This window comes from Saprolegnia parasitica (genome assembly GCF_000151545.1).
Source record: "Saprolegnia parasitica CBS 223.65 unplaced genomic scaffold supercont2.5, whole genome shotgun sequence".
In the NCBI taxonomy this organism is placed as follows: domain Eukaryota; phylum Oomycota; class Saprolegniomycetes; order Saprolegniales; family Saprolegniaceae; genus Saprolegnia; species Saprolegnia parasitica.
In genome coordinates, this window is record NW_012156399.1 from 324,803 (window position 1) to 344,713 (window position 19,911).

At 60.0% G+C, this 19,911-nt stretch overlaps 9 protein-coding genes across 9 annotated transcripts; 5 read left to right on the forward strand and 4 right to left on the reverse strand.

Annotated features, from left to right (window-relative positions):
- Positions 1 to 5: 5 nt before the first annotated feature.
- SPRG_19383 (hypothetical protein) lies at positions 6 to 2,977 on the reverse strand. The gene is made up of 8 exons (XM_012340874.1): positions 2,769 to 2,977; positions 1,935 to 2,718; positions 1,708 to 1,875; positions 1,263 to 1,661; positions 963 to 1,204; positions 671 to 914; positions 452 to 622; positions 6 to 407 (listed from the first exon to the last, which is right to left on the reverse strand). The coding sequence occupies exons 1-7, from the start codon at positions 2,933 to 2,935 to the stop codon at positions 581 to 583; spliced, it is 2,046 nt and encodes a 681-aa protein (XP_012196264.1). The 5' UTR covers positions 2,936 to 2,977; the 3' UTR covers positions 6 to 407; positions 452 to 580.
- SPRG_19384 (beta-galactosidase) lies at positions 2,968 to 4,603 on the reverse strand (the record flags this gene model as incomplete). The annotated part of the gene is made up of 4 exons (XM_012340875.1): positions 2,968 to 3,385; positions 3,431 to 3,621; positions 3,671 to 3,964; positions 4,015 to 4,603. The coding sequence occupies 4 exons, from the start codon at positions 4,601 to 4,603 to the stop codon at positions 3,023 to 3,025; spliced, it is 1,437 nt and encodes a 478-aa protein (XP_012196265.1). The 3' UTR covers positions 2,968 to 3,022.
- A 675-nt stretch (positions 4,604 to 5,278) lies between these two features.
- On the forward strand, positions 5,279 to 6,909 carry SPRG_01970 (hypothetical protein; the record flags this gene model as incomplete). Its single annotated transcript, XM_012340531.1, has 4 exons — positions 5,279 to 5,873; positions 5,923 to 6,162; positions 6,216 to 6,412; positions 6,466 to 6,909. 4 exons carry the CDS (start codon positions 5,279 to 5,281, stop codon positions 6,856 to 6,858), a joined length of 1,425 nt encoding a protein of 474 aa, XP_012195921.1. The 3' UTR covers positions 6,859 to 6,909.
- Positions 6,910 to 7,803: 894 nt separating this feature from the next.
- Positions 7,804 to 9,478, forward strand: SPRG_01971 (hypothetical protein). Its single transcript, XM_012340532.1, has 2 exons — positions 7,804 to 8,445; positions 8,500 to 9,478. Exons 1-2 carry the CDS (start codon positions 7,851 to 7,853, stop codon positions 9,393 to 9,395), a joined length of 1,491 nt encoding a protein of 496 aa, XP_012195922.1. The 5' UTR covers positions 7,804 to 7,850; the 3' UTR covers positions 9,396 to 9,478.
- Positions 9,479 to 9,708: 230 nt separating this feature from the next.
- SPRG_01972 (hypothetical protein) lies at positions 9,709 to 11,767 on the forward strand. Its single transcript, XM_012340533.1, has 2 exons — positions 9,709 to 10,576; positions 10,621 to 11,767. The coding sequence occupies exons 1-2, from the start codon at positions 9,751 to 9,753 to the stop codon at positions 11,631 to 11,633; spliced, it is 1,839 nt and encodes a 612-aa protein (XP_012195923.1). The 5' UTR covers positions 9,709 to 9,750; the 3' UTR covers positions 11,634 to 11,767.
- Positions 11,768 to 11,822: 55 nt separating this feature from the next.
- SPRG_01973 (hypothetical protein) lies at positions 11,823 to 13,849 on the reverse strand. Its single transcript, XM_012340534.1, has 5 exons — positions 13,061 to 13,849; positions 12,910 to 13,009; positions 12,742 to 12,858; positions 12,561 to 12,698; positions 11,823 to 12,513 (listed from the first exon to the last, which is right to left on the reverse strand). Exons 1-5 carry the CDS (start codon positions 13,756 to 13,758, stop codon positions 11,902 to 11,904), a joined length of 1,665 nt encoding a protein of 554 aa, XP_012195924.1. The 5' UTR covers positions 13,759 to 13,849; the 3' UTR covers positions 11,823 to 11,901.
- A 1,285-nt stretch (positions 13,850 to 15,134) lies between these two features.
- SPRG_01974 (hypothetical protein) lies at positions 15,135 to 17,048 on the forward strand. The gene is made up of 8 exons (XM_012340535.1): positions 15,135 to 15,263; positions 15,307 to 15,469; positions 15,532 to 15,597; positions 15,645 to 15,822; positions 15,876 to 16,101; positions 16,145 to 16,446; positions 16,497 to 16,669; positions 16,718 to 17,048. Exons 1-8 carry the CDS (start codon positions 15,148 to 15,150, stop codon positions 16,949 to 16,951), a joined length of 1,458 nt encoding a protein of 485 aa, XP_012195925.1. The 5' UTR covers positions 15,135 to 15,147; the 3' UTR covers positions 16,952 to 17,048.
- Positions 16,953 to 18,082, reverse strand: SPRG_01975 (hypothetical protein). Its single transcript, XM_012340536.1, has 3 exons — positions 17,701 to 18,082; positions 17,243 to 17,654; positions 16,953 to 17,198 (listed from the first exon to the last, which is right to left on the reverse strand). The coding sequence occupies exons 1-3, from the start codon at positions 18,064 to 18,066 to the stop codon at positions 17,026 to 17,028; spliced, it is 951 nt and encodes a 316-aa protein (XP_012195926.1). The 5' UTR covers positions 18,067 to 18,082; the 3' UTR covers positions 16,953 to 17,025.
- A 327-nt stretch (positions 18,083 to 18,409) lies between these two features.
- Positions 18,410 to 19,538, forward strand: SPRG_01976 (hypothetical protein; the record flags this gene model as incomplete). Its single annotated transcript, XM_012340537.1, has 4 exons — positions 18,410 to 18,802; positions 18,849 to 19,011; positions 19,060 to 19,177; positions 19,243 to 19,538. The coding sequence occupies exons 1-4, from the start codon at positions 18,441 to 18,443 to the stop codon at positions 19,536 to 19,538; spliced, it is 939 nt and encodes a 312-aa protein (XP_012195927.1). The 5' UTR covers positions 18,410 to 18,440.
- Between the last annotated feature and the right edge of the window lie 373 nt (positions 19,539 to 19,911).

Genomic DNA, 19,911 nt, shown 5'->3' on the forward strand with positions numbered 1-19,911 from the left:
CAAATTCGTTGATGATGACACTCTTTCATGTGTTTAGAATTTTGTATCGATAGACAATAATATGCACCGTTTTACGATCTAGATCGTGGCCAGCGGATCGCGCGGCGACAGAATGGCCATCGTGCGGTCGTCGGAGCCGCGGCGGCGCTCCCTATCATAGCGGCGCCGGAGACAGCCACAGCAGAGACACAGCTGGAGGAGCAGCCACTGCCGACCCGTGTAGAGCAGAAAGAGGAGCGAGCCGAGGAGGCGGTACGTGTTGAAGGCGCCGATGGCAACAAACAAACACGGAAGGTACACATCCAAGAGCGCCCCGTAGAGTAAGCCGCCGACGAGTGCTGCATTCGAGACGAGCCAGAGCAAGAGCAAATTCGAGCGGAACGAGTCGAAGCGCCGGCGCACCAGATCTACGACCCTCGTCAGTCGACGCAATGCATACAAAAGAAAGCACCGGTCGTTGCAGCAGCTTGTTTCGCGCGGTCTTCGGCAGCTTTTTGACGAGCCACGACGTCCTTGTACTCGCCGTTCTCGCTAGCGCCAGTGTCGTGGCTGCTCGTATCAATGCCTTTGGTGCCCCAGCTCAAGTCTTGCAAATTGCAAAACGATAGATCGTGAGCGTATTCTACCGCGCACCATTATTACACCATATCATCGCCCTCGTCGGACGTACAATCATGACGGGCAGGAGCAGCGAGTACTGCACGAACGAGAGCACGATGTGATGTAGCTCGCAGTGGCACGCGGCCGCAATAAAGTAGACGCCAAAGACAGCGATACCAAGTGCAATCTCCTTGGGCGCCAGGGCCGCAGCGCCCGTGTGGACCAGCGTCAAGACCGACGCGGCCGTCGTCAGCACCACGAGCAGCATGTAGTAGGCGCCAATCGCACGGTACGTGCGTGCGACATGTTTCGGTCTACAGAATACGTACACAATTGTCATCATTCGAGACACGATACAGTACCGGTTGCCCATGCCGAGGATGATCTGGACCACAAACACAAGACCGTACACGACATTGAAAAGTCCTTTGGCCAACGCGCCGTGCGACGCGTAAAAGGCGCGCGTGTCGAGGACCCCCAGCGCGTTGCGTTCGAGGGCATAAAATATGACGTAATACACGGTAAGGTAAAAGTTGGCCACGAGAAACCAGTTGAAGACGACTTGAACCGTCATAAACGTATACTGCACCAAGAGTGCGAGACCCTACCCCCAGTTGAAAAGTTTAAAAGGCAACAAATAAAAATGGACAGAAAATAGGTACCCGACACAGGCTGTGGCGGGCCTCCGAGTAGACACGCCCCCAATTGAAGATCGTGTACAGCATCGCAAAGAATGACCCGTTGAGCCAGCGCCGGCGCTGCGCCATGAGGTCCACGAGCGTTGTTGGCACATCCGTACGCGCAATCGCGTCCTTGACGTACATCATGGTCCAGCTGCAATTCTTCCGCGCGAGGAGCTCAAAGCACAAGATGCGGTCTTCGGCGAGGTACATGTTGCCCTGGAATGGCCCGAGCGCCAGCATGTCGGTCGTGAGGCTCTTAAAGTATGCATCGAGCGGCGCGCCTTGGATCGCCTTGAAGCGGTAGGCCGAGAAGGCACCGGGGAGGACCGAGATGAAGCCAAAGCATGACTCGGTCGCCTTGTCGAGCACATTGCTAATCTACCCTCGTGTAAGCTCTTCAATCATTGAACTATTTACAGCAGACCTTGTACTCGTAGTGCTGCGTCGAAATGATGAGGCTCGTGAGGTGTGGCAGTGGCTGGGACACGGCGATTTCACCACAGACGCCACCGACTTGCTGGTTGACTTCCATCGCGCTCACCAGTTTGTACAGCGCCGACTTGGTCGGGAGCGTCCCGACGTCCAAGAGCACCTACGGTCGCATCGTAGTATATCGCAAGCAGCACTTTAATACGATCGGTCTTCACAAACCGTATACGTCGGGTCGACTTGGTTGCAAAAGCCATGGAAGAACCAAAGGTGCGAGTGCAGCTTGCCGGCGTTTTCCTCTTTTAGCGCAAAGACGACTTGCAGCGGCGGCATCGTCTCACTCGTGTGCGTCCAGAGTTTCTTGGCGCCAGGCGCCTCGGGCAGCAGCAGTGTTCTCTCAAAGAGGTGCATGGACGTCGCCAAGCCCGCCGACGTGATGCGCAGCGTGTCCTCGTCGTAAACACCCATTTCACGCAGCGTGATGAGCGTACTCGCAGAGGCTTTGGCGCGGCCGTCGCTGACGATTACGACAAGCACGTTTTGCCACGCGAGCTCGCCTTCGTAGCCAGGCAGATCATGTCGGCACAAGTACGCGACGTTGTTGCCGACCTTGCGCAGCGTTGCCTCGATCTCGGACCCGTCCTCGTTGTACATGGTGATGACGATGAGCATGCGCGGGCGACGGTGGCGGCGGAGGACCTGCAGCTCGTACCCGTCGCGAGAGAACTCGGACGGCGACCGCGTGAGCACGGGCGTGTAGTGCAGGCTCGTCCGCTCCACTTCGTCCATTCCGAAGGCTAATGTTGCAGCAGACACCGTCGTCGTCGGCATCGAAATGCCTTTGGACTGCCGCGGGGGGTACGCGGGCCGCACCTCGGGGCGATGCTGCATCCACGCAACAATCCCTTCTGTCCAGGCGACAACATCACTCGCTTTGGCGTGCAGCAGCCGTCGCACGTGCAAGTCGGCTTCGGTTGCCGCCACCGCATCGAGTACGCCGGCAGCACTAGGCCCCCTCTTCCGTCAAGAGTGCTCGGTCAAATGACAAAAACGTACCCGAGAAAGCGGTCAACGGCTTCCTTGTAGTGCTGCTGCCGCTCGGCGAGGACGCCTTGCTCGATGAGTCGAAACCCTTCCTGCGCCGTCACGAGCTTGGCTGTGCCACCCAGCGCGCTCATCGAGCTCGTGACGCGTGCGAGTAGTCGCTCTGGAAGGGTGGTCATACATCCAACAGTGCAAACAAGATGCGAAATGCGCAGAGTTCGTTCAATCTTTTCAAATCGGTCGCGCTATTCCGAGGCCGTGAAACGCTATTGCTTGGTCGACCCGTCGTCCCGGCTTCCGAGCCCGTTGGCGCGAATGACGTGGCTAAACCAGCGCGCCGATGCTTTTGGCATGCGCTCCATCGTCTCGTAGTCGACCCAGTGGAGACCAAACCGCTTGGTGTAGCCGCACGCCCACTCGTAGTTGTCGATGAACGACCACGCAAAGTAGCCTCGGACGTCGACACCCGTCTCCGTGATGGCTCGGTGCACTTGGGTGAGGTACGCTTCGTAAAAAGCGATGCGCGCCGTGTCGTTGGCTGCCGAAGCCTTGTCGACGTCGGCGACCGCGCACCCATTTTCAAAAATGTAAATGCCACCGGGCGGTGCATAGCGCTTCTGGATCCAGTGCTACTTGGACACGAGTGGAAAGGAGCTGGGTACGCTGCGACGTACCAGGAGGTTGTGAAAGCCGTACGGTACAATGTTCCAGCCAATGTCAGTCTGGGACCAGCTCGGGTCGGACGTGACGTCGACGGCCTGGTCGTCCCAGATACAGCCGTCGTAGCCGGGCAGTGTGTCGTAGCCCGCTCCTGGCTCGGCGTACTTGGAGGCATAGCTGTTGATGCCGAAGAAGTCCACGCTGCCTATAGTCGCTTGATGAACATCATGTGCAAACGATGGAATCGAAGTCACCGCGCACGAGGTCGATTTGCGCAGGTGTAAAGCGCGGAAGGCGATCTCCCAGACGCGTCTTCATGATCTCGGGGTAGTCGCCAAAGAAGATGGGGTCCGCAAACCAGCCTAGCTCGAAGAGCACTGAGCGCTCGGCGGCCTCCGTGTTGCGAGCGAGCGCGGCCGCGTCGTCCGATGGCTTTGGCTCGCGCCACTCGCAGTTGAGCGTGAGGCCGATCGTCCCGCTTTGGGACGCCTGGAACGCCGTGCGGTAGACGTGCACGGCATGGGCGTGCGCCAGGAGGAGATGATGTGCTAGCGTCGTATCCTATGAGCGCCACATAGATCAATAAGATCACATATACCTGCCGTGTACGTCTCGGTCTTGCACTTGTGCTTGCGGCCCGGCGCCATGTCGCCGGTGCCATGACCGAGCAACGCCGAGCACCATGGCTCGTTGAGCGTCAGCCACTGCTTGACGCGGTCGCCAAACCGCTCAAAGCAGAGGCGCGCGTACGCAGCGAACGCATCAACCACCACTTGCCCCCCGAGCCAGCCATCCAACTCGGTCTGAAGAGCCAGCGGGAGGTCCCAGTGGTACAGCGTCACGATCGGCGTGATGCCATGCGCCAGCAGCTCGTCGATAAGGTTGTTGTAAAACGCAATGCCTTCCTCGTTGATGTGGTCCATGCGGCCCGTCGGAAGGATGCGCGGCCACGAGATGGAGAGGCGGTAGTGCTGGAGGCCCATGTTGGCCATGAGCTGGACGTCTTCCTTGTAGAGGTGGTAGTGGTCGACAGCCTTGTCGCCGGTGTCGCCGTTGAGGGTTTTGCCGGGCGTCTTGGAGAAGGCGTCCCAGATGCTGAGGCCGCGGCCGCCTTCGTGGGCAGCGCCTTCGATCTGGTACGCGGCGGTGGCGGCGCCCCAGACAAAGCCTTCCGGGAACGTCAGCATGTTTGCCTTTTGGTTGTGGTCATCCGGATGAAGCAGAGGCATTTCCGGTTACGACACGTTGAAGTTGGAGTTTGATGTGCTAGGGTGCGATTGCGGACGGGTGCGATTGCTCTACGAAAGTCCTTCACGTCATCGACCTACTCTTGCCCACGTCAAAATGGGCTCTTCGAGTGTGCATCATCTATAGGACGTATTCGACATGCGACGACCTCGGGCATGTCGGCTTTAGCCTCGTACCGATGGCTGGAATCAATACTCAGTTGATTGAGCCTTGCTGGAATGGAGTGTCCAAGTCTACGCAAACTGGCGTTGTGCCACCCAAGACTATGCAAGCATTTAAATACGTCATGAAATGTCAAGAGGGTCCTTGTTGCGAAGTAGAGAGGGCACGACGTGGCGTCGCGAGTCTGGCGATAGAAACGCTGATGTAGCGCAAGCAGGATCGCCATCATGGATGACCCGAAACCATCCAGTACACGATTTGTACGGTGCAAATGTATACTTCGTTGCGATAGAATGCAGAAATCAAGCTGGTTGAAGTTGGTTTGATAATGACGCTTGACCACATCAAGCATCGATGGGTGTCCTCCATTCTGCGTGTGGTCCTTTCTCTGGCCAGACATTGACGTCGTCTTGCTCCTCACTTTTTCACTTGCCTCGTCAAGAACTACCGCCATGCCCACGCTGCAATTCCCCGACGGCTTTGTCTGGGGCGCCGCCACCGCCGCGTACCAGATCGAAGGCGCCGCCCACGAAGGCGGCCGCGGCCTCAGCATCTGGGACGCCTTCTCCAAGACGCCCGGCAAAACCCTCAACGGCGACACCGGCGACAAGGCTGTCGACCACTACCACCTCTACAAGGAAGACGTCCAGCTCATGGCCAACATGGGCCTCCAGCACTACCGCCTCTCCATCTCGTGGCCGCGCATCCTTCCGACGGGCCGCATGGACCACATCAACGAGGAAGGCATTGCGTTCTACAACAACCTCATCGATGAGCTGCTGGCGCATGGCATCACGCCGATCGTGACGCTGTACCACTGGGACCTCCCGCTTGCGCTTCAGACCGAGTTGGATGGCTATCTTGGTGGAAAGCCAGTGATTGATGCGTTCGCTGCGTACGCGCGCCTCTGTTTTGAGCGATTTGGCGACCGCGTCAAGCAGTGGATCACGCTCAACGAGCCGTGGGTGGCCTCTGTCTTGGGCTTTGGTATCGGCGTCATGGCGCCGGGTCGCAAGCACAACGGCAAGACCGAACCGTACATTGCCGGTGGGTTTGCACATGCGATGTGAACATTGTATCAATCTTTCAATGGTAGGCCACAACATGCTGCTTTGGCACGCACACGCCGTCAACGTCTACCGTACCGAGTTCCAAGAGACGCAAGGCGGCACGATCGGCATGACGCTCAACTGCGACTGGCGCGCGCCCAAGCCGTCGGACGACCCAGTGCAGTGGGCCCAGAACGTCGAGGCTGCCGAGCGCGCCGTCGTCTTCGACCTTGGCTGGTTCGCAGACCCAATCTACTTTGGCGACTACCCCGAGGAGATGAAGACGCGTCTCGGCGACCGCCTCCCGCGCTTCACGGCCGAAGAGTCGGCGCTCTTGAAGGGCAGCAACGATTCTTTGGGATCAACCACTACGGCACCAACTACGTCGAGCCCTCGGACGCGTACCTCGCCAATGCCCCATGCGGTCGTGACGGCATCATTTTCGATGACGCCGGTGTCACGATGTCGGCGGACGATGCGTGGCCGCGCACCGACTTGGGCTGGAACGCCGTGCCGTGGGGTTTTCGCCATCTTCTGGTGCGTCATTGGAGCCAGAATGCAAGGCATCTGAGTGTTTTGATGCCGATTAGATGTGGATCCAAGCCCGGTATGCGCCGGCGGGCGGCATCATCGTCACCGAGAACGGCTGCGCGGTCGCCGACGACGACCAAGTCGCAGCGGCCAACGATGACTTCCGCGTCAGCTACTACCGTGGCTACATTGCCGAGATGCACAAGGCCATCACCGAGTTCAACGTCGACGTCCGGGGCTACTATGCGTGGTCGTTCATCGACAACTACGAGTGGGCGTGCGGCTACAGCAAGCGGTTCGGTCTCCACTGGGTCAACTACGAGACGATGGAGCGCATGCCAAAAGCATCGGCGCACGTGTATGGCGCCATCATCCGCGCCAACGCGCTTGTCGTCGAAGAGGACGACAACGAGAAAGCTGTCGACGCGACGCCTGCGGCAGCAGCGCATTAGTGTGCCTCGATCGCGTTTATTGTTAAATCAAACATGACTAGTAAGCGAACGATCAACGTCGGACTGGTTCATCTCCTGATGCTGCACGCTGGGTCTCTTGGAGGAGATCGTCTGTGCAGCGGTATGGAAGTAGACACCCAGGGACGTCAGAGGACGCACTCGGCGTGTGTGCGAAGACAGCATGCTCCATGGGAGCAAGTCGCAATGCAACTCCGCGGCAATTGCTCTGCTGCGCGAGAAAGACGCGTGCGACGAATCTACAACCACGGTGCAGCCAGTTCTGGTCGAGCAGCCGCCAGAACCAGGCAACGCATCTGCAAACGTCGTGGCTTGAGCTACTTCTTGCAACAGGTCGACGACGTATTATACAACCCACTTTGGGCAAGACGACGAACTGGTTACCCTCCCTACTGATGAACTGGCCACCCTTTCTAATGGACTAGCTGGTCACCCTTTCGAATGGACTCGCTGGTCTTCCCGTCGTCGTACTGACAGTACCGTCGCTTTTGCGAGGTTGACGGCGCTGCTGGTTGCACAAGCACCGGCGAACGATTGTTTGTTCTGCAACTCTACAACTTGAGCTTAGCGCGGCCGAGCGATGAGCCACGACACATCCATTACGGCCTTGACACCTACCGACGCCTTGCCCGCGATTACCACGTCATACTCATCATCCTGCCTCGCCCACGACGCCCAGCCTTGTTCACGTTTGGCCTTTACCGAGTCGCTCGAGCTCACTTCGCCTTCAACGACGTAGAAGTAGCAACGTCGGCATCTGCGCTCGTCCAACGCCACGTCCGTCGGAATTGGCTCCTTGAAGTTGGCGTCTTTTGGCCACGTCCAACTTGTCGCACGTCCCATCTTTTATATTGCATACAAACAAATGGTTCCAATAAAACATTGGCATTGTATTGTCTTTTCCGTTGCAAATCCGGGCATGACCGCAGTTTGCCTTTCGCCTTGTCGAGCAGTAGACACCACCACCAAGCACTATGACCACGCTGCAATTCCCCGACGGCTTCATGTGGGGCACCGCCACCGCCTCGTACCAGATCGAAGGCGCCGCCCACGAAGGCGGCCGCGGCCTCAGCATCTGGGACGCCTTCTCCAAGACGCCTGGCAAGGTCCTCGAAGGCCACACCGGCGACAAGGCTGTCGACCACTACCACCTCTACAAGGAAGACGTCCAGCTCATGGCCAACATGGGCCTCCAGCACTACCGCCTCTCCATCTCGTGGCCGCGCATCCTTCCGACGGGCCGCATGGACCACATCAACGAGGAAGGCATTGCGTTCTACAACAACCTCATCGATGAGCTGCTGGCGCATGGCATCACGCCGATTGCAACGCTGTACCACTGGGACCTCCCGCTGGCGCTTCAGACCGAGTTTGACGGTCTCCTCGGCGGCAAGGTGCTCGTTGATGCGTTCGCTGCGTACGCGCGCCTCTGTTTTGAGCGGTTTGGCGACCGCGTCAAGAAGTGGCTGACGCTCAACGAGCCGTGGTGCTCGGCCATCTTGGGCCACGGCTCGGGCGACATGGCGCCGGGCCGCAAGCACAAGTGCAAGACCGAAGTGTACACGGCAGGTACATTGACCATTCTCCATCCGCTGTAAGATCCTAGTATGACCTATCGCGTAGGTCACAACCTGCTCTTGTGCCACGCGCACGCCGTCAACGTCTACCGCACCGAGTTCCAGGAGGCGCAGGGCGGCCAGATTGCGATCACGCTCAACTGCGACTGGCGCGAGCCCAAGCCGTCGGACGACCCTGTCGAGCAGGCGCAGAACGCCGACGCCGCCGAGCGCCACCTCCTCTTTGACCTTGGCTGGTTTGCGGACCCCGTCTACTTTGGCGACTACCCCGAGGTCATGAAGACGCGCCTCGGCGACCGCCTCCCGCGCTTCACGCCCGAAGAGTCGGCGCTCCTCAAGGGCTCGAGCGATTTCTTTGGCTTGAACCACTATGGCACGGCGTACGTCGAGCCCTCGGACGCGTACCTCGCCAACGAGGTCTGTGGCCACGAAGGCGTCATCTGGGAGGACGTTGGCACCAAGCAGACCTCGGACGATGCGTGGCTGCGCACCGACATGGGCTGGAACGCCGTGCCGTGGGGCTTCCGCAAGCTGCTCATGTGGATCCAAGCCCGGTACGCGCCGGCGGGTGGTATCATCGTCACCGAGAATGGCTGCGCGGTCGCCGACGACGACCAAGCCGCGGCTGCCAACGACGTCTTCCGCGTCAACTTTTACCGCGGGTACCTCGCCGAGATGCACAAGGCCATCACCGAGTTCAACGTCGACGTCCGGGGCTACTATGCGTGGTCGTTCATCGACAACTACGAGTGGGCCTTTGGCTACACCAAGCGGTTTGGTCTGCACTGGGTCAACTACGAGACGATGGAGCGCATGCCGAAGGCGTCGGCCATCTGGTACGGCCACGTCCTGCGCTCCAACTCGCTCGCGCTCGAAGACGAGTACAATAGCAAGTCGCCCGAGGGCAGTGTCGCCGCCGCACCGCTTGCCACGTCGTATTAGGCATGTTGAAGTTGTCAAGAAACGGCGATTTTGTATGGTATAGTGAGCGCCTGTGCATCGAACTCTCTCCATGCGCGTGCTTGTACGACGTTGTTTCGAGGGACTTGCCCTGAAATCCGGTGGGTGGATTCTGCCGGGAAAGCTTCGTGGGAACTGCTGAAGAGTGCAGCCGAGGATGGGATCTACCAGTAGCAGCGTGCCACGAGGACAATTTTGTGAGCAGCTGCGCCGTCGGGAGCGCTTGAAGCGCCGGCCCGATCGAATGAATCTTGGCATTTGTATGCCACATCAACGTTGGGCTAAAGACACGCAACTCCAAAACCCAGATCTTGTTCGGAAGATTGGCATTTCCACGATGGCAGCGCAGCGCAAGAAGAAGGTGCTTGTCTCGGCGTCCAGCCAAGAGCTCCTCGACGGCCTCGTGCGTCCTGAGGCGTACGTTGCCGACCCGCACGCTGTGACCACGACGGATGACGACGACGACGACTACGACGCCATTGAGCTCATCCAGACGCACATGTCGATGGTCTTTCTCCGGGCCAACGTCGTGTACAAGGTCAAGAAGAACGTCGACTTTGGCTTTGCGGACTTTTCGAGCGTCTACAAGCGCATGCAAGCGTGCTTGGCCGAGACCCAGCTCAACCAGCGGCTCGCGCCCACCGTCTACCTCGGCGTCGTGCCCATCTACAAGGACAAGGACAGCGTCATCCGCATGAGCACGTACGACTACTGGACCGACGCGCGCGAGAAGGACGCGACGTACTATGCCAACGACGAGCTCGGCGAGATCGTCGACTGGGCAGTCAAGATGCGCCGGCTGCCCAACGAAAACACGTGTCTGCATTTGCTCAAGACGGGCCAGCTCACGCCGACTCTGCTCCACGCGGTGGCGGCCAAGATTGCGCGCTTCCACGTCACGGCGCGCAAGAGCCCGTCGATCGACGCGTTTGGGAGCCCGAGTGCGATCGCCGCCAACGTCAACGAGAACTTTGCGCAGACAAAGACGCACGCGCGCGCGGGCCTCGTCGACGCGAGCGTGTACGCCCACGTGAAGCGGCTCTCGGAGGCGATGACGGCGGACCTCGAAGCGATCTTCCGGCAGCGCGTCGAGCACAAGTACATCTCGGACACGCACGGCGACCTGCGCCTCGAGCACGTGTACTTTCTCCCGACCGCTGCGAGTACGAATTCTTCGACGCTTGCATGCGACTTAAAGCTCTTGTAGACGCACCGCTCTCGACCGCCCAGGTCGCGTCACGCTACGTGCCGCCGATCGCGGCGTACGAGCTGACAACGTTGGACGTCTCGGCGCTCGATGTCGTCGTCCTCGACTGCATTGAGTTTAACGAGCGGTTCCGGTACAGTGACCCGCTCGCGGACGTGGCGTTCTTCTCGATGGACTTGCTCCGGCTCGGGCGGCACGACCTCGCGCGGGACTTCAACAACGCGTACTTGGACGCGTCCAAGCAAGCCTCCAAGGCCAACAACCAACTGCTGCGCTTCTACACGGCCTACCGCAGCGTCGTCCGCGCCAAAGTCTCGGGCTTCCAGGCGCTCGACTCGCTCATGCACGACACGGCGAAATCCCGCGCCCGCGCTCAATGCCACTGGCTCGTGGCTCTGAGTCTCTTGGCGCTGCCAGCCGACCGCCCCTTGCTCTTGCTGGTGACGGGCCTCCCCGGCTCGGGCAAGTCGTCGATCGCCGAGGCGCTCACGGTCACCGACCCGCGCTGGGTCTGGGTGCGCTCGGACGCGGTGCGCAAAGAGCTCGCCGGCGTGCCCGTCAACGAGAAGACGCCGAGCGACCAAACGGACGACGTCTACTCGGCCGCGTCGACGCACGCCACGTACACGGCCTGCTGGTCGACGGCGCTCGAGGCGCTCACGCGGGGCCAGCGCGTGCTCGTGGATGCCACCTTTCGGGAGCCTGCGTTTCGCTCGCTCTTTCTCGAGGGCGCCAAGCAGGTGGGCGTCAGCGTCGCCGTCGTGGTCTGCGACTGCAACCGCGAGATCATCAAGGGCCGCATGGCCAAGCGCGACGAGGAGACCGTTCACGTCTCAGACGCGGACTGGGCCGTCTTTGAGAAGGTCGAGAAGAGCTGGACGCCGTTTGAGGTCGATGCCAACCGCATCTACAGCCTCTGCGCCACCGAAGTCTTTGAGGTCAGCACGGAAAAGCAAAAGGAGCTCAGCGTGCAGCGTATTCGCGGCTTCTTGCGCAAGCTTGGAGTCGAGTAGTCGATGCATAACGCAATACAGTATTCCCGGTAGGTTGGCTTGTCGATCGATGCTCCTTGATGGACACGAAGCAAGTGGCTGCTCAAGCTGTCGGCACCCTTGTGACGCACCGTCACGAACGGCCTTGAACGGTCACAGAACCTGCCATACAAATGTTGGCATCATCTTTCGCCCTCCTTCGTAGTTATTACGTAGTACACCTTTCGTAAGATCAAGTGACACTGTACTCAAACTCTACATCGTCTACCTATACACGCCCTGCGCTACACTACAAGAGGGACTTGGCGTTGCTGCGCACCGTGACAATCTCGGACGCCTTGACGTCGATCAAGGTCCGGTCCGGGTCCACGTACGCGAGGCCGCTCTCGGCCACAAACGCGTCGCCGTCGTCGCCTTCCAATCGCAGCATTTCTTTGACGTACGCCAAAGGAATATGCGGCTGGTAGGCCTTGCACATGATGCGCAGCGCTTGCAGCCGCACGTGGTCGACGTAGGCGTCCATGAGGTACCCGCTCATCTTGGGCGCCGCCGCGTACAAGTGGAAAAACAGCGTATAGTTGTTGAGCGCGACGGCTTCGCGCACGTCGAGGGCATGGGCGACGGTCTCGTCGTCGCGGTCGGCGGCCTGGATGCGCGAGAGGACCTTGGCCATGGCCACGTTGCCAGTGTTGACGTCCGCCTTGGCCTGGAGGCACACGTAGATGCAGTAGAGCACGCGGTACGCGAGAAACTCGAGCGCGCAGCCTTCAATGCCCGCATCGTAGAGCGCCGCGAGCTGCGTCTGGCACTGGTTAAACTCGTTCATGTCGCCCTCCTCAAGCGCAATGCGCGCGTGGGACTCGTACGCGCGGACCGTAAAGGCATTCTTAATGTGCTGCACCTACGCACCCGAGGTTTGCATCGACACGAAGAGGTCGGCGAGAATACCGTGCAGTCTTGGCGGATCGACTTCATTTGGCTGCACACGTAAATGTAGTCGCACTTACCTTTCTTCCACTTCTTCCGCACCATCTCGAGCGCCTTGTGGAGCACGGGCTCCGGGCGCACGGTCGACGGGTGCGGCGCCTACGCGACGCTGAGATGCTGGGACATATGCTTCGTCCTCTACCGAAGTGAGTCGGAGGTACTCCTTCTCGACGATTTGGCTCGTGCCCTTGATGATCATGGCGTCCAAATCCAATTCGCCGTCGTCGTTGAGCACTTGCAGTGGTCGGTCTTCGTCCACCTGTGGATGGTATGCTGTGAGTGGACCGCAATACGACGATGGTAAGTGTACGGTGGGGGCGCGGGTCTTGTTGGCGACGAAGCTGTCCTTGAGGAAGCGCTGCTGCCGCTTTAGCTTTCGCTTGACGTCGTGGCCATCGGGGTCGTCGTCCCTGCACATGCAATACATCTTGCACGGTTCTTCATTGAAACAGACGACGTACATCATCTTGCGCTTGGGCTGCTTCGTAAACTTGGATGACGGGCCGGATGTGTCTAGTGGGATGAAACCGGAGGGACGGGGTGGGGGGACAAAGCCCCGGGGGGGCACCATGCCCGGACGGGGCGGCGGCACAAGTGGGCGAGGACCCGCATGAAGAGGACGAGGAGGAGGAGGACGCATATGCAAAGGACGGGGACCCATGGGCCCTGGCGCGATCATCGTGCTGCCTTGCTCCTCCAGCGGCAACGGCTCCGCATTCCAGTTCTTGGTCCAGAGCTGGTTTGCTGCCAAAGCGGACGCGATCTTCTCTTTTAGAAGGGCCTGGACACGCGATTTGTCGCCTTCGGTTCGGGCAGAGTTGAAGGCGCGCTCGACGTAGGCTTTGAGAGCTGGCGGCCACTGCGTCGACTCGACACCTGCAGGTGGTGCTTGCTGCTGATGCACGTTCGGCGGAGGCTGCGACGAAAACTTGGACACGGCGGGCGGTGTTCGGTTGTACATCTTTGGAGCTGCACTGGCCACCTCCGTGGCCGGCCCGTAGCGTACCGCGGGATTTGGCTGCTGGTTCTCGGCGCGTCCTGTACCCCACTGCCACTGGTTAGACGTAGAGTTCACTTGAGGAGGAGGTGCGTGCGGCGCCTTGTCCCACTTGCTACCCGCAGGCGGTTGCTGCGGCGCGACGGGCCGAGGTGGTACCATAGCGCGAGGTGGCCCCAGTGGGCGAGATGGCACAAGCACGCTACCCTGCGGTCGAGGCTGGAACGGCGGTCGCGGTGGCGGCGGGTACGGGTACTGCACTTGCTGCGGCGCCTGTTGCTGGTACGAGTACGCCGGAGCCTGCTGCTGCAACGAGAAACCTCGCGGAGGAGGAGGCGGTCGCATGGGCGGCCCGCGCGGAGGCGCGCTGTTACCGTAGAACTGGGCGTAGCCAGCGTACTGCGGCGGGGCAGGCGGCGGATACTGGCTCATTGCTGCTACCGGGTACCTGGATTGGCCGAGAATAACTGAACTCGGGACCAGACGCCCGACACCTGTATCAATCTATACTGATATGCATTTTCAAAGGTATTGGGACATGGCATCCAGGGTGGCACGTGCCGATATTAAAATCAAGATTCGGCCGACAGGATCTAAACAGAGTTTGAGCAGACAGACAGTGTTTGGAAGGCAAACGGTGCGGGTAATAAACCTCGTTGCTGTTGATCGTCGCGGGCTTGGTTGCTTCCTGTCCGCGGTACCGGTAGTAGCTGTCCGAGGTCGCTGCAGGACGCGCGTCAGAAAGCATCCAAACCAACTTGATGATACAATCTCCCATCAGAGTCCAAATCGAGTCCCAAAGCCAACCCCTCTGGCTTTAGCAGTTGCTCGTGGAGGGAGTTTGGAGGCAAAATTTGCCTCCCAACGAACCTGGAACGCTCACGGTAAAAACGACACCGGCATCGTCTGATTGAGCTATCGACCGCGCATGATAAGATCGACATCGTGTTTCACATGCCTTGTCTATCCCGGCAGCAGCGTCACCTAGGTTGACCTCCCGCGAGTGTGATTGCTCCTCGCAAGTGTCCTTGGCCTTCCTTGTTGTGTCTTATTGTTGGATACAATCGTCGTTCGCCTTCATCATGCGTGTTTGCGCGTGTTGTCCAAGGCCTCTGACATGGCCTGCGTCCATTCTACGTGCGGCGGCGGAAACCAATGGCTGGCGTGCACTGCCACCCGCCGTGCCTCGGCTGTCGTCACGCCATGCGGCTTCTACGGCCATCACGTGACTCACTTGGGTGCGCGTCGTGTCACATGCACAGCGGGGCCACAGCAGCCGCAGCTTGGTGCGCGTACAGTACAATCCGCCACGCACCTCGCGCAAGGCCGTGCGACTTGTAATTCTTCTTGCGTTCGCCGGTCCGTGGGCCAACATCCAGCGATTGAAGCCGACGCAAGGCGCGTTGCTCTCGGCATGTCGCACTTTTGCACTTGGCCTTTCTAGTCACCACTCGTGTAATAAAATCAATAAAAAATCGTTCCGATTTCTTGAAGTGGCGCCAGGTGGCCCCGCCTTGTGAGTCATGGAACGAGTTTATTCGCAAAGTTGCCATGGTGTCCGCAGCCGTCGCCTACATCTGCCTCATCGCGACGCTTCTCGCCGTCGCCGCGTACGCCGTGTATGTCACGTACCTCGTGCCCGTGAAGAGCGTCGCCACGTACATCAGGTACGACGACGACGAGCCTCACACCTTCACGCTCTCTTCTTAGCGCCAAGAAGACGCAGACGCCGTGGGTCCTCGGCTGGTGCATGTTTTCGTCCGGCATGGGCTCGTGGGCGCTCTTCTCGTTCCCGGACACGGCGGCGGCCGTCGGCACGTGGGGCCTCATCGGCTACTGGCTCTCGATCGTCCTCGGCTACGGCGTCCTCGCGGTACTTTTACCCGACGCGTCCTTGCGAGTGAGGATGATCTCATCATCGTTCATGTCAAACAGATTGCGGGTCCGGCCATCTCGGACATGCTCGGCGATGGCATCACGCTCAGCGACTACGCGGCGCGCGTACGACGACATTATCATCGTCGCGAGACTCATGGTTGTCGTACTAGCGCTTTGGCGTCGTGCCGCAGATGTACGTGGCGCTGATTTCGCTCTTTTACCAGCTCATTTCGATCGCGGCCGAGCTCACGGCGATCGGGTCGCTCATGTCGCTACTCGCGCCCGACACGCACACGCTTGTCTCGGTCATCCTCGTCTCGGTCATCACGTGCTCGTACACGCTCTTCGGTACCGACTGCTGTTCTATACATCCGACGAGTGCTAAGGCGATGTTATGCTAGGCGGCATCAAGGCCAGTATCGCGACGGACGCTGTCAAGGGCGGCTTCATCCTCGTGCTCATCATTGTTGTCTGCATCGCGATGTTCACCTCCGTGTCGATCCCGGAAGGCTCGTGGGCCGAGACGGGCGTCGCAGACTTCACCTTGCTCGGCTTCGAGGCCGTGATTACGCTCATCGTTGCGATCGTCTCGTCCAACCTCTTCTTGACGGGCTTTTGGCTGCGCACGTACGACAAGGTCCGCTCGAAATGGAAACTCATGTGTCGATAGGTTCTCGGCCAAGACGTCCCGCGACTTGCACATGGCGTGTGGCTTTGCGGCGCTTGTCGCGACGCCGTTCATCGTGCTCCTCGGCGTCACGGGCATGGTCGGCCGCATCTTGCACGCGGAAGCGACCGACTCGTTCTTCTTCCAGATCCTCCTCAACATGGACGAGGCGTGGAGCATCATCGTGCTCATCGTGATCGCAGCGCTCGTCTCGTCGACGGCCGATACGATCCAGACCGGCATGAGCGCCGAGATTCTGACCAACTTTCAGTCGCTCTCGCTCACGCAGGCGCGCGTCATCTCGAGTACTAGGCCCTTCATTTTTGCGCATGTGTTCTGACGTGTCTTCTTCTAGTCCTCATCAACATCCCCGCGATCGCGATCGCCATGACCAACACGAGCGTGCTCCAGCTCTTCTTGATCGCCGACTTGCTCTGTGCCGCGACGGTCGGGCCCATCTTCCTCGGTCTCTGGGAGCGCTGCCACCCAACCGCCGTCATTGTCGGCTGCATCAGTGGTCTCGTCACGGTACGCCACCTTGCCACGTGGGGTTGAAGCATTATTGATACCGCGTAGATTTTCGTGTCGGGCTGGGCGCGTGACGGTGTCTTTGTCGACGGCTTTAGCGAGTTTGTCCTCGCGGAGGGTCTCTTTACGGAGCACTCGATGGTCCTCTTCCTCGCGGCGCTCATCGTGCCGGTCATCGTGACCGTCGGCCTCTCGCTCGTGCTCAAGCCCGCGCCGCGCAAGGCGCCGTTGCTGCAGTCGCCGACCGATTTCGCGGCGGCCAAGTCGCCCGAGCTCGTCTAAGCGCACTTCTACGACAGCCAATACAATGCGACCTTGTGTGTGCTCGCATCATTTGTCGATGATATTAGTCAAGACTACGTGTACTTGTGCAGCGGCCAGTCGTCCTTGTGGTCGGCCACGAATTGCTCAAAGCTGCGAGGCGACCGCCCGAGCATGTCCTCCACCGTCGTGCTCGTCTCCGCTTCGTACTGGGCTTCGTAGTAGCGCGAGAGGTTCACGAGCTCCTGAATCTCTTCCGGACGCTTGCCTACGCTGCGTTCACGCACCGCGCAAGGCGATAAACAGTTGTACCTTGCACCCACATCGCCGTCTGCACGGCCCAGAGAGGAAACTTGGAGTACTTGACGGGCGGCAAGACGTGGCGCGACAGCGTCGCCGCAACCTCCTGCATCGAGAGAGCCGCGGGGCCCGTCACATGCAGCGTCGTCGACGCCGGCGCGTCGACCGAGACGAGGCGGTTGACCACGTCGGCCACGTCGCGTCCGTCGACAAATGCGATGCGCGCCGCTTCGTTCGTCACCGAGAGCGTTCGACCGCACACCATCTCGTGAAGCTTCCCGTACAGAAACGTGTCCATGAGCGTCGAGGGATGCACGATCGAGAGCGGAATCTGCGTCGCTTCCGCCGCCGACTCGAGCTCAAACCACGCCTTGCCGCTCGGCACCATCGAGTCGGCCGCCGACGTCGCCGTCGACACGAGTACCTACACGAGTCGATGAGCTCTACATGGTGGAAAGTGGCCGTTGTACGAGGTGCTCGAGCTTGGCGGCCTTGGCCGCCTTCAGCAACGTCTGCGTCGCGTCCCACTGGGCCGTATCGACGGCGTCGGGGAGCAAAAGCAGCCCAGTGCTACCAAGTCGCTTCATCTGATCAACCACATTGTCGACAGAGGGCTCTGCGAGCGAAAGGCCCACGGGCTTGAACTCGGAGTGGCAGTCGGTGGTCGCGTGCACGTGGCGGATCACGGCTTCAGCGTGGTCGACACGCGCCGTGACCACCTGCCACTCATGGCGGAAGGCCGATGTGCTGTTGAGGCCCAGCACCATGCGCCCAAGGGCGCCGGCAGCCGACGTCGGCTTGAGCAGGGAAGCGCCGTGGAGCATGAAGCGCTGCATGGTGGTGGCAGCGTCGGAAATCTGAAATGCAACATCCTGAGATCTCCATGCGTGCGGTCAATTCCCACACGAACCAGACGTGAAAAATTCACAGCATCCGGATACGCGGCCTAAGCAACTGCGCCACACGCTGCGCCACGCGTTCGACCGCTGACCCGATATCTTCGCGTCCCACATCGCCCGAAAAGACTTGATCATGCACGTGTCAACACGGCGTCCTCGAGTCCATCGCTTGCCTCGGGCGCGGGGACCTGTCCATGCAATATACTGCACGTAGTAGGTGATGCCAACGGCGCGATGTGAATGTGTTTTTGTGGGTTTTCGGATATCCGGATACAAATAGGACGCGACCGTTCGACGTGAGCTCCGCCGCCATGTCGTTCGGGTCTGCCGCCTACAGCATAGACTACGCCAACGCGATTACAAAGCTGGACCCGCAGCTCTTTCAGCCACAGCGCCTCTCGCTCCGCGTCCAGCCGCAGATGCACGCGCGAGGTATCGTGATCCAGCTCATTGCGCAGCAGTGCACGGTCTTCGCGCTGCTCGTGCACAAGCTGCGCCTCGCCGTGCTGCCCGACGCGACCACACGGATCGGCATCATTGGCGGAGGTCGTGTTGGCGTCGAGATTAGCCAGGCGCTGTTGGCCAGCGGGTGGCCGCCAACGCTCATTGCGATATCCACACGGCAGCCAGAAGACCCTCGCTGGATGGCGCGGGTTGACGCCGCTGTCGCGCGGTCACCGCCACCGCCCACGCCAAGTATCATCTCACGCCGGCTGTAGGTACCACGACAATGCGAAACTCGCGCTTGAGAGCGATCTCGTGCTTCTCGCCGTGCCCCCGTCGCAGTTGACCAGCGTGGGGATCCAAGTCAAACATACGCTGGGCCAGCCGGCGTCGATGCGGATCCTTCTCACTGTCCTCGCAGGCGTCGAGCTCGACAAGGTTCGCGATGCATGGCGCCATTATGTGACGCATCTGATCGCGCGTCAGGTGATGAAAGTGTGCGCTTGCCCATGCGCGCTCCATACCCGCGTGCACCCTTCGATCGTCCAAGACGTCGACCTCGCGACGATGGATACGGCGGCCCTCGCCGCAAATCACTACGCGCGTAGGTCATCTGTGCGACGGCCATTACCGTATGGCAGCGTGCATTATTGCTCACACCGATACTAGACAACAACTCGGCCGGTCTGCGGGATCTCTGCCTCCGCTTTGAGCAGTTTGCATTGCGCCTCGGCGTCGACGAGCGTGTCGCACGCCGCGTCGCCGTCGACCTCGTCTTGGGCCCGTCCCGTCGCGCCCCCTTTGATACTCCGCTTGCATCCAGTGCGTTGTGGCACCAGTCCTGGGACGATCTGCTGTCGACGACGCAGCGACTATGGAGCGGTGCCATCGACCAGGTCGATGTCCCATATAAGGCAGAGAGCTGCTCGGTCGCCTTGCCCGAGACGCTGGGACACCCCGTGTAATGCCTTGCAATATACAGCGAATGTGTGGTAGAGGCAACCAGCAACGAGCAGCTCGCCCGTAGAGGGAACGCACGATCGAACAACGACAAGGCCGCTTGGCAGCCAGCTGGAGGTACCTGCCATCTGCGTTCCGCTGCAGTAGAAAATGTGCAAACTCAAGTGTCCGGATAACGGCCCCTCTGCCAGGCGAAAGTGATAAAATGGCCAGCGCAATTCGCAGGCGATGCAAGTCTCCGTTGCCGTCCCATACAAACACCAAGCGTTGGCGATCTCAATGGGTGCGTGGGGACGAGGCGGGGTAGGGTGCGTGTACTTATCGCTGCGAATTCCCGGCGGCCACCGGAAAGTGCACCCCCGCTGGTGTGTAATCGGA

Coding starts and splice junctions, on each gene's coding strand:
- SPRG_01972 (XM_012340533.1), top strand. CDS start 9,751: ATGGCAGCGCAGCGCAAGAAGAAGGTGCTTGTCTCGGCGTCCAGCCAA. Junction 10,577..10,620: donor CTTTCTCCCGACCGCTGCGA/GTACGAATTCTT, acceptor AAGCTCTTGTAG/ACGCACCGCTCTCGACCGCC.
- SPRG_19383 (XM_012340874.1), bottom strand. CDS start 2,935: ATGACCACCCTTCCAGAGCGACTACTCGCACGCGTCACGAGCTCGATG. Junction 1,662..1,707: donor CGCAGCACTACGAGTACAAG/GTCTGCTGTAAA, acceptor ACACGAGGGTAG/ATTAGCAATGTGCTCGACAA. Junction 623..670: donor TGCTCCTGCCCGTCATGATT/GTACGTCCGACG, acceptor GGTGCGCGGTAG/AATACGCTCACGATCTATCG.
- SPRG_01973 (XM_012340534.1), bottom strand. CDS start 13,758: ATGGTACCACCTCGGCCCGTCGCGCCGCAGCAACCGCCTGCGGGTAGC. Junction 13,010..13,060: donor CAGCCCAAGCGCAAGATGAT/GTACGTCGTCTG, acceptor TTGCATGTGCAG/GGACGACGACCCCGATGGCC. Junction 12,514..12,560: donor CGATCCGCCAAGACTGCACG/GTATTCTCGCCG, acceptor TCGGGTGCGTAG/GTGCAGCACATTAAGAATGC.
- SPRG_01971 (XM_012340532.1), top strand. CDS start 7,851: ATGACCACGCTGCAATTCCCCGACGGCTTCATGTGGGGCACCGCCACC. Junction 8,446..8,499: donor GACCGAAGTGTACACGGCAG/GTACATTGACCA, acceptor CCTATCGCGTAG/GTCACAACCTGCTCTTGTGC.
- SPRG_01975 (XM_012340536.1), bottom strand. CDS start 18,066: ATGCAGCGCTTCATGCTCCACGGCGCTTCCCTGCTCAAGCCGACGTCG. Junction 17,655..17,700: donor CCGCCAAGCTCGAGCACCTC/GTACAACGGCCA, acceptor CGACTCGTGTAG/GTACTCGTGTCGACGGCGAC. Junction 17,199..17,242: donor GACGGCGATGTGGGTGCAAG/GTACAACTGTTT, acceptor AACGCAGCGTAG/GCAAGCGTCCGGAAGAGATT.
- SPRG_01974 (XM_012340535.1), top strand. CDS start 15,148: ATGGTGTCCGCAGCCGTCGCCTACATCTGCCTCATCGCGACGCTTCTC. Junction 15,598..15,644: donor TCAGCGACTACGCGGCGCGC/GTACGACGACAT, acceptor TTGTCGTACTAG/CGCTTTGGCGTCGTGCCGCA. Junction 16,447..16,496: donor GCAGGCGCGCGTCATCTCGA/GTACTAGGCCCT, acceptor GTCTTCTTCTAG/TCCTCATCAACATCCCCGCG.